The sequence below is a fragment of the Oncorhynchus tshawytscha genome, linkage group LG20 (assembly GCF_018296145.1).
Source record: "Oncorhynchus tshawytscha isolate Ot180627B linkage group LG20, Otsh_v2.0, whole genome shotgun sequence".
Taxonomy (NCBI): domain Eukaryota; kingdom Metazoa; phylum Chordata; class Actinopteri; order Salmoniformes; family Salmonidae; genus Oncorhynchus; species Oncorhynchus tshawytscha.
In genome coordinates, this window is record NC_056448.1 from 25,116,186 (window position 1) to 25,127,455 (window position 11,270).

General features: G+C 41.3%; 1 protein-coding gene across 1 annotated transcript in view; it reads right to left on the reverse strand.

Annotated features, from left to right (window-relative positions):
* LOC112219940 (NMDA receptor synaptonuclear signaling and neuronal migration factor-like) overlaps positions 1 to 7,815 on the reverse strand; it is a 109,482-nt gene extending 101,667 nt beyond the window's left edge. The window contains exons 1-6 of the mRNA XM_042302820.1: positions 7,808 to 7,815; positions 7,560 to 7,685; positions 7,256 to 7,332; positions 6,935 to 7,172; positions 6,501 to 6,662; positions 23 to 112 (exon numbers count right to left, since the gene is read on the reverse strand). Of these exons, the coding sequence (XP_042158754.1) occupies positions 23 to 112; positions 6,501 to 6,662; positions 6,935 to 7,172; positions 7,256 to 7,332; positions 7,560 to 7,685; positions 7,808 to 7,815 (701 nt within the window). The remainder of the gene's footprint in view (positions 1 to 22; positions 113 to 6,500; positions 6,663 to 6,934; positions 7,173 to 7,255; positions 7,333 to 7,559; positions 7,686 to 7,807) is intronic.
* Positions 7,816 to 11,270: the final 3,455 nt, after the last annotated feature.

Sequence of the window (11,270 nt, forward strand, 5' to 3'; positions counted from 1 at the left end):
TCCTCTAAAGATGGTAGCCTACCTGTGAGCTATACTCAGGACTTTGGGTCTCTTCTGAGGGCACTGCTTGGACACTCGAGGTAGAGGACAGAGGGGAGGACAGGGTCTGGACCTGTAAGTAACCGAGAGAGACAGAGAGGGAATCCATGGAAGGAAGGGGATGAAGGGATGAGTTACGAAATGCACAAAATGCTACTTTGCTCTGCGTTCTAGATGGGAAACACGTAACTAACATTTCTTATCATCAGAAGACAAATCACAGGAGATTCACACTCAATTCCAAGAATTGATATGTAATATTCTGAAATTATAAAGACGTCAGAAATTCATTTCAATTCGAAAGAATGGGAATAAGGATAGGCATGCTAAACTCCAGGGCCTCTATTCATAAAGTGTTTCAGAAAATAAATAATTGCTGATTTAGGATCAGGTCCCCCCTGACCATATAATCTTATTCATTTGAATTGAAAATTGAACTAATCCTAGATCAGCCCTCCTACTCTGAGGCACTTTATGAGTACGGGCCCTGATAAATAATGCATGGAATGGAGATGAGTGACTTGGTGAAGAGTCTCTTCCATTTCCCAAGTAAAAGGTAGTATTGTAGTGAATTCAGGAGGAAACCCCGACTGGGACTCAATCCCAGGTCCAGTGACTGTCAACCTAACACCTTATGCCAGGAGATCTGACCCTCTTGACGAGCTCGCTGGGTCTTGGGTTAAGGTCGCTACAGTATGCATACCTTTCTGTCAGTAGGTTGGTAAGTAGGAGAGTGAACAGATTTGTATCCCAAATGGCACCCTATTCATTGGTGCACTACTTTTGACCAGAGCAACCAAATGATTCTTATTCCCACAAGGGGGAGACATTGTGTAGACATTACAATAAGCAGTTATTCACCCATAGTTAGTGTTCAGTTTACCAGTTTTCAGGTCAGCCTTTTCTCATACAAGTGTTTGTGTAAATTCTTTACAATAAAAGGCTGCTTCTCACCTGACAATTAGGCAGTGTCTATGCCTGCCAGTTCTGGCTGAGTCAGACTCTGGCTGTCTCTCAAATGTTTGGATTTTGCCACATTTCTTTCTCATCAATGATCACTCTTGCACTGACAAAAAAAATGCAGTTTCCCTTCCTTTGGAGCTGCAACCACCATCGGTCACAGTTTCTCCTGTGTCACTTTGTCCGCAGAGATGAGATCCTCCGTGAACCTCAATTTGTGCTTGATGAAGAACTCACGTGTAGATCTGTTGGTGAACCAGATGATGGTTGTCCTTGGTCTCTTGTCTTGATCCTTGAGTCTTCCCGAAACGATGATCGATGTCCACATTTTCCTGAAGTTTGGCTTTTGATTCGGGAATGACAGCTCCACAGATGTCAACAAAGTACTGAGTAAAGGGTCTGAATACTTATGTAAATGAGATATTTGGGTTTCTGATTTTAATAAATGTGCAAAAATCTATAAAAACCTGTTTTTGCTTTAACATTATGAATAATTGTGTGTAAATTGATGGGGGGAAAATATATTTAATCAATTTTAGAATAAGGCAAAATGTGAAAAAAGTCAAGGAATCATCAATGATCTACTTTCTGAATGCACTGTGTATTATCACCTTCCCCCCTCTCCCTCTGAAAGGTCCTCTCAGTTTTTGTTGTATCTTTCTTTGACCTTAGTATTTCCCCCAATTGAAGATTCACCTCCTGATACTTTTGTCTGTCTTGTTCTTTTCTTCAATGATGTTTCCAACGTCATCTTCCTCATCAGTCGCTTCTGTCCTCATCTCCTCTTTTGTCTCTCTCCACTTCTTTACCCTCTTCTCTTTCAATCTCTCCCAGCCTTTCTTCCTTCTCTCTATCTATTTGTTTCTGGCCCTCAGTTTCTTTCCACATTCTTTATTTTCTTGCTCAAATGCTGTTTTTCTACCTTTGCTTGTTTTGCCTTACTGTACTGCTCTTCCATTTCTTTGCACCAGAAGTGCTCTCTATCTTTCTATCTCTGACTCATTTTGTTTCTTTGTCTCTCATTTCTCTTCATCAATTTCCTGTTTTGCTACCTTTCTACTCTCATTCTTTTTGTCTTGTAGGTCTACTCTCTTTTGTCCTCTTCATTGCTTTTTCTATCTCCTCTGTCTTTTCATTCGATCAATCCTTTCTTCGTCTTTCCTTCTTTTGCTCCTGTCTAAGTTTTTTTTCTCCTCTCTATCGCTCTCTATCTCCGACTGGTTTGGTATTGACAATCTCTGTTTTTCCTCCTTTCTCCTCTCCATCGCTCTCTATCTCCGACTGGTTTGGTATTGACAATCTCTGTTTTTCCTCCTTTCTCCTCTCCATCGCTCTCCATCACCGACTGGTTTGGTATTGACAATCTCTGTTTTTCCTCCTTTCTCCTCTCCATCGCTCTCCATCACCGACTGGTTTGGTATTGACAATCTCTGTTTTTCCTCCTTTCTCCTCTCCATCGCTCTCTATCTCCGACTGGTTTGGTATTGACAATCTCTGTTTTTCCTCCTTTCTCCTCTCCATCGCTCTCTATCTCCGACTGGTTTGGTATTGACAATCTCTGTTTTTCCTCCTTTCTCCTCTCCATCGCTCTCTATCTCCGACTGGTTTGGTATTGACAATCTCTGTTTTTCCTCCTTTCTCCTCTCCATCGCTCTCTATCTCCGACTGGTTTGGTATTGACAATCTCTGTTTTTCCTCCTTTCTCCTCTCCATCGCTCTCTATCTCCGACTGGTTTGGTATTGACAATCTCTGTTTTTCCTCCTTTCTCCTCTCCATCGCTCTCTATCTCCGACTGGTTTGGTATTGACAATCTCTGTTTTCCTCCTTTCTCCTCTCCATCGCTCTCTATCTCCGACTGGTTTGGTATTGACAATCTCTGTTTTTCCTCCTTTCTCCTCTCCATCGCTCTCTATCTCCGACTGGTTTGGTATTGACAATCTCTGTTTTCCTCCTTTCTCCTCTCCATCGCTCTCTATCTCCGACTGGTTTGGTATTGACAATCTCTGTTTTTCCTCCTTTCTCCTCTCCATCGCTCTCTATCTCCGACTGGTTTGGTATTGACAATCTCTGTTTTTCCTCCTTTCTCCTCTCCATCGCTCTCTATCTCCGACTGGTTTGGTATTGACAATCTCTGTTTTTCCTCCTTTCTCCTCTCCATCGCTCTCTATCTCCGACTGGTTTGGTATTGACAATCTCTGTTTTTCCTCCTTTCTCCTCTCCATCGCTCTCTATCTCCGACTGGTTTGGTATTGACAATCTCTGTTTTTCCTCCTTTCTCCTCTCCATCGCTCTCTATCTCCGACTGGTTTGGTATTGACAATCTCTGTTTTTCCTCCTTTCTCCTCTCCATCGCTCTCTATCTCCGACTGGTTTGGTATTGACAATCTCTGTTTTTCCTCCTTTCTCCTCTCCATCGCTCTCTATCTCCGACTGGTTTGGTATTGACAATCTCTGTTTTTCCTCCTTTCTCCTCTCCATCACTCTCTATCTCCGACTGGTTTGGTATTGACAATCTCTGTTTTTCCTCCTTTCTCCTCTCCATCGCTCTCTATCGCCGACTGGTTTGGTATTGACAATCTCTGTTTTCCTCCTTTCTCCTCTCCATCGCTCTCTATCTCCGACTGGTTTGGTATTGACAATCTCTGTTTTTCCTCCTTTCTCCTCTCCATCGCTCTCTATCTCCGACTGGTTTGGTATTGACAATCTCTGTTTTTCCTCCTTTCTCCTCTCCATCGCTCTCTATCTCCGACTGGTTTGGTATTGACAATCTCTGTTTTTCCTCCTTTCTCCTCTCCATCACTCTCTATCTCCGACTGGTTTGGTATTGACAATCTCTGTTTTTCCTCCTTTCTCCTCTCCATCACTCTCCATCCAATCTCTGTTTTCCTCCTTTCTCCTCTCCATCACTCTCTATCTCCGACTGGTTTGGTATTGACAATCTCTGTTTTTCCTCCTTTCTCCTCTCCATCGCTCTCCATCTCCGACTGGTTTGGTATTGACAATCTCTGTTTTTCCTCCTTTCTCCTCTCCATCACTCTCTATCTCCGACTGGTTTGGTATTGACAATCTCTGTTTTTCCTCCTTTCTCCTCTCCATCGCTCTCTATCTCCGACTGGTTTGGTATTGACAATCTCTGTTTTCCTCCTTTCTCCTCTCCATCGCTCTCTATCTCCGACTGGTTTGGTATTGACAATCTCTGTTTTTCCTCCTTTCTCCTCTCCATCACTCTCTCTATCTCCGACTGGTTTGGTATTGACAATCTCTGTTTTTCCTCCTTTCTCCTCTCCATCGCTCTCTATCTCCGACTGGTTTGGTATTGACAATCTCTGTTTTTCCTCCTTTCTCCTCTCCATCACTCTCTATCTCCGACTGGTTTGGTATTGACAATCTCTGTTTTTCCTCCTTTCTCCTCTCCATCACTCTCCATCGCCGACTGGTTTGGTATTGACAATCTCTGTTTTTCCTCCTTTCTCCTCTCCATCACTCTCTATCTCCGACTGGTTTGGTATTGACAATCTCTGTTTTTCCTCCTTTCTCCTCTCCATCGCTCTCTATCTCCGACTGGTTTGGTATTGACAATCTCTGTTTTTCCTCCTTTCTCCTCTCCATCGCTCTCTATCTCCGACTGGTTTGGTATTGACAATCTCTGTTTTTCCTCCTTTCTCCTCTCCATCGCTCTCTATCTCCGACTGGTTTGGTATTGACAATCTCTGTTTTTCCTCCTTTCTCCTCTCCATCGCTCTCTATCTCCGACTGGTTTGGTATTGACAATCTCTGTTTTTCCTCCTTTCTCCTCTCCATCGCTCTCTATCTCCGACTGGTTTGGTATTGACAATCTCTGTTTTTCCTCCTTTCTCCTCTCCATCGCTCTCTATCTCCGACTGGTTTGGTATTGACAATCTCTGTTTTTCCTCCTTTTTCCTCGCCATCTCCCTCTATGATAAAAGTGATTCTCTTACAAAATATATGTCACGACTTCCGCCGAAGTCGGTCCCTCTCCTTGTTCAGGCGGCGTTCGGCGGACGACGTCACCGGCCTTCTAGCCATCGCCATTCCACTTTTCATTTTACATTTGTTTTGTCTTTGTCTTACACACCTGGTTTCAATTCCCCAATTACTTGTTCATTATTTAACCCTCTGTTCCCCCATGTCTGTTTGTGAGTAATTGTTTGTATTTAGTATGGTCCGTTAATGTGGGCTCTCTTTTTGTATTCCATTTGTATATGTTGAGTAAAGTACGTTTATTTACTCATATCTGCTGTCCTGCACCTGACTCCTCTACAGCAGCTACACACAGACCACATTACAATATAAGATAAGTTCAGTGTTTCTTCCACTGAACTGACTATCTGAATCATAGATAATATATCTATGGACTGTATTCTGTTCGAACCAAAACCAGGGTTGGGTAGGTAAGTTACTTTCTAAATGTAATCTGTTACAAGTTACCTGTCCAAAATTGTAATCAGCAACATAACTTTTGGATTACCCAAACACATTACCTTCTCTGATTTTCTTCCGTTAATTTTGGATTACTTTCCCCTCAATAGGCATTAGAAGAAGACAAAAAGGATCCATCAAATGCATTTGGTGTGTCATCATAGTGGTCTCTGACTTGTGATTATTCCACCCATAGAATTGATCATTCTCATTTTATGATTCCACCCACAGCAATGAAAACAGGTTGCAAGGCAAACACTTTTAGATAAACCAATTCAAATGAGGTTTAGGCCTACTCAGACTAATATTTATCTGGGCCTAGCTATGATAGTCATTTCAATATGGCACATTTCATAAATGAAAAACCTATCAATCCACATACAATAGTATCACAATTCTCTTTGTTTACTTGGCATTTGACATCATGCTTTCTCTTTGTCTCTCAGGGATAGAACATCCAGATCCTTACAATTGTTTGTATTTAGTATGGTCCGTTAATGTGGGCTCTCTTTTTGTATTCCATTTGTATATGTTGAGTAAAGTACGTTTATTTACTCATATCTGCTGTCCTGCACCTGACTCCTCTACAGCAGCTACACACAGACCACATTACAATATAAGATAAGTTCAGTGTTTCTTCCACTGAACTGACTAGGTTTTTTAAATTAGCATAAAATACATTGAAAGATTATTACAATTAATGTTTTAACAGTTGAGCATAATTCAAGGAATGCAAATATGTACAGAAACTAAACAGACAGCACATAATTGTATTGCACACATATTGTAATCGTACATATATACGAGCAGACCTTCACCCTGTACACACAGTGTTATACACAAATATGTTACTGACGGAAGACAGATATGCCTCATTCTGAGGCACAGGCAGCAGGCTTATATTTCTGCTCCTCTACACATAAATCATAAATCATGGCTTCATAGCCCTCTTTCCCCTTTTACATTTCTTCTCGTGTCTAAACATACCTTCTTCAACTCCTCTTTTACCCTGTCTGCCCCCCTCTCTATCTCTCATTGCCCTCCTCCTCTCCTGATCTACTTGTTGAGGTATTTGGCTACCGAGTGGTAGGCCAGCAGGATCCCGGAATCCTTTGGGCGGGTATAGCGGAACTCGTCCTGCTGGTAGGCCTTGGTCAGGTAGCGGGTCAGACCGGTCAGAGCCACAGGGATCTCAAAGTCACAGTACTTCCCTACACACCACCTGTGGGGAGCAAGAGAGGGGGAAAGGGAGTCAACATGACAGACACACACTGAACCACACTGAACAACATTTTCATCTGTTTACGAGTAGCACAGTGGTGCTAGTGGTACTTGCAGTCATACAGACTAATAAAAAGCACAATATTCCCATTGCTTAAACCATAGCTACACATCTGAGTGCACCTATAAATACTGTAAAAGGAATAGACCTTTGCCCTTCTTGATAGAGATTGAGATGGTTCCAACAAAGAGGAGCAGACTAGAGGAAAGTACAATAGATGACACTGGCAAAGGTGATGTAATCTAGGACTTCCTGGAATGCTTGATCTGATAACCTTGACTATATTGAGCTTGGGCATCAGGTTGCAGTCAGCCAGACTGAGGGAGTTCCCGTCCAGATAGTGCCGTGATGACTGGGGGACGTCTGGGTTTTGGTCCAGCTCGTGTAGGAGTGGCGTCAGCAGGTACTGATCCAACTTCATCAGGCTCTTCAGAAACTTCTTCTCAAGCACTGAAAAGCAGCAAAGCCTCGTAAAAAAACAGAACTACTGTTTCCAGGACTCATCCATCAACTTCTAAACGAGGGGCTCTTACTATCGTTGAGTCCAGGGTTAGGGTTCTTGATGTATGCAGAGAACGTGGAAGATGTCATCTCCAGCACCGTTGGACTCCTTGTAGCGACAGCACAGCTTGGGGTACCTGGAAAGGTATTGCCATTAGCTCTCAGCTTTCTGAGTTAGTAGAGCCAGTGGAGGATATGTTTGACTGCAAAGATGTTAATTGCCCTGTAATAAACATTTATTTATGAATGACTTGTCTCTTTTGGCATGTGTGTGTGTGTGTGTGTGTGCATGTGTGTGCGTGCATTTATGCCTGTTCATGTTCATCACACACTCACTGTGGCGGAGCCAGTGCCTCCTCTAGGAACTCCTCGATCTTGTTGGTGTCGGTGCGCACCTCCCCGCCGAAGATGAGGAACGGGGGCTGAGAGCCCGGGGCAAGGTTCTTCAGCACTTCTGGAGCCCTGACAGCAAGGGGACCCGATAAAACACATGGGGGAGAAAAGCCTTTAATTGCACACTTCATCTATCACACACAATTCTCTAGTTATTCTATCAGTGTTAGCAGTTCATAAGTAGTTGTTACCTGGACATGTATGGACAAGCTCTTCGATTCATGCCTGGCTTGGATGGATTGAACTGTGGCATTAAGTGCATCATTGTGGAGACTGTATGTGCGTGAGAGTGAAAGCCACATTTATACCTTTTCATGTCTACTGTGGTGAGGGTGAAGGAGGATCATAAAGAGTCGCTGACAGAAGGGACAGTTCCCCACACTCTCCCCATCATCACTGGCCTATCGGGTGGATGGGTGGAGGTTGGAGGGGTATGCGATAGAGAAGGAAAATGGACAGAATAAAAATGTGGTCTCTTCAATCAGTCAGTAATTTGTTTTGTTCAACAGTTTCATAATGTAAGTACAGTGTAAGAAAGATGATTAATTGCTATAGTACTTTCTACACATTACTTATTTAATAATAATAATTACACAGACGTTGAGAAAAGGATGGACGGTACATTATGACCGTTGGTGAAGAAAAATTATAAAAGGAGACGATAAAAATAAAACAAAATCGATACCTACCAAGTTTCAAAGGGAAATATCGTTTTTATTTTCTAAGAGAGTTGTTATAATTTTGTTAAGAAAGACTTAGTAAAGACTGAAGCTACCGTCTCATTGTATTTGGGTATTTGACAGCCTTGGGGTTAGCTTGAGGTTAACGAGGTCATGTTCCCATGGGATATCGGTTACTGCTAAAGAGTACTCTCTGCATTGACAGCTATGCTTGCTGTGGATCTTGTGAGGAAACCTGCAAGGAACTGCCATACTTCACTGAGGGAATATCCACGACAACGGTGGGGAGCTTCTGGACTTCATGTGTGTCCTCAATTTTTTTTAACTCCAACGCGCGCCACCGGGTTGTTAAGCAAGCTTTAAATCATTTGGACATGGGTTGTGCACGACTCATTGGGGTTTATTACTTGTATTTCTTTTGATGTGGTGCTTTGAAAATGTAAATAATATACAACTTGAACCTTGTGTATGTTGCCTTGGTGGAGTCATTTACTGTTTCAATTTAATTTAATACATGGGAAAGCATATCCTTATACAATAACAAAAATCTATAATCATTCCATCTGAAGTTGATACCCTAGTTGTCATCACCCTAGATAGTTTACAATAGGGATTCTTATTGGAGATGTCCTTCTCACCTAACATTCCATTGCTGTTGAGATATTCTACGTAAGTTAATAGAGAGTCAAATTCGAGCCTGGTGAGATGGTTACACTACAATGTAGAAAAATAGCAAAAATGAAGAAAAACCCTTGAATTGGTGTTGTAAAACGCCCTGGAACATGTATGGTGTACTAATGGGAGCTGACCACGTGCTCATTTTCTTGTAGTTAAAGCAACTAGCCATGTGATTTACAAATACACCTGGACTCACATATAATAAAATGTTTGCTTTTCTATTAGGTTTATTTACAGATGTAAGGATCATGCTGTCGCAGGTGAACTTTCCTGCAATGCAGGACATTGAAAATATGTAGTGTATTTGAGGTTTAAAAAGGCTTCTGACGTTTGTGATTTCCACTTTGAAATGTTTGACTTTATTTCCCATACAGCCTTTTTTATCAACCCTTACAAAAATGTCCATTAATTATAATCCACATCATAATTCCCATTTCCTGTTGCTTCAGGATCATTTTCCTGCTGTAGCAAACTGGCTCAATTTAAGATCCTAAATTTGTATGACCAAATATTTATTCCTTCCTTGCTGTAAGCTGTCTCTGTAACTAAACCTGTTGTTCTAAAACAGGACTAAAGTTTCAAATACAGTAGGCCTAACACAGGCTCCATTGGAGGCAGGTTAGGATTCTGACTCTTACCTTGATGAAGAGTTCCTGTTTGAGTATTTGTGATTTGAATTTGGCTCTGTTAGATATCCTTGAACTGTATTCTTATTCTCTCTATAGTTCATGGGCCCTTGATCTGGAATCACGTTTTATACTCATGTCACAGCTTTAACAAGTGACCTGATCTCTCAAGCTTTCTAAACTGTTCATTCTCTACATGGATGTTTGCTTTTGTAATAGAATGAGTGTCTTTGAAGTCAAGGTAAGCAATAGGTGCTTTCCAACACACAGTTTCTTGGCATACAGAAGTGTATGCCTGGGCCCCTCTTGGTTTCCTGTTTTATTAGAAGAGTTTAGAGAAGTGTAGCATTACATTCTGCGGCTTTAGTTCTGTTGGAAGACACTATTGTATTGGGAAATCAGGGAGAGATGGATGGTCAGTTTCCTCTGTCTGACATTGGCCCTTTCTGAACAGTACAGAACTTGATCTCTTCCCTTCTGATAATCTGATAAACCTATTTTATCATACAATTTGTGTTAAAAAAAGTGTGACTTTCCCCAAAGTCTCTTTAGGGTGATTTCTCCCCTTCTTAGTGGTCTATCTCAGCCTCCTGGTTTCAGTCAATCGGTGTGCACAAATGGACATTTGGATTCTGGCCCTACCCACTCTAGTTCAGAGTGGTTATCGTCTTCAGCTGATGAGGATGCAAAGTTAGGCTGGGGACCAGGTTTTCAGTGTGTTTTCTAGAAAGCTGTGAGTGCATCGACATAACCACAACAAGTAAGATCACAAGTCTTTCGGATTCAAATTCCTTCATAAAAACATCTTCAAATGGAAACAACTGTGCTGAGCTCCAGCTAGCCATTTTTACAAATTGACTCTTGAAAGACTGGCTAAAATTTTTACATGTGCAACTTTTGAAAAGTCCTCTGACATAACCGAAAAAGCTACTGTATCTGAAAACAATCTTCCCTACTAATAAGGTATGTGTTAGGTCAGTTGTGTAAAGTACTTAAGTAGTATTTTAATGTATTTTTACTTACATAGTTTTTTGGGGGTTTGTGTATTTTACTTTACTATTTATATTTTTGACAACTTTTACTTTTACTTCCTAAAGGAAATATTGTACTTTTTACTCCATACAATTTCCCTGACACCCAAAAGTACTCGTTACATTTTGAATGCTTAGCAGGACAGGAAAATGTCAAGAGAACATCCCTGGTCATCCCTACTGCCTCTCATCTGGAGGACTCACTAAACACAAATGCATCATTTTTAAATGATGTCTTAGTGTTGGAGATAGCCCCTGGCTATACGTAAAATTTAAAAAACAAGAAAATAGTTCCAATCTGGCTTGCTTAATATAAGGAATGTTAAATAATGTATACTTTTACTTCTGATACTTAAGTATATTTGAGCAATTACATTTACTTTTGATACTTAAGTATATTTCAAACCGAGTACTTTTAGTCATATTTTTCTGGGTGACTTTCACTTTTAATTGAGTAATTTTCTATGAGTGTATTTACTTTTCCTCAAGTATAACAATCAGGTACTTTTCCCACCACTGTGTTGGGGTAATCATCATGTACGACGAAATACAGTCTCTGCTAACCTATTTGTGTTCATCACCAATATGGCCACAGCAGAGCATGGTAAACACCAGCTCAATGTTAACCACTGTAAACAC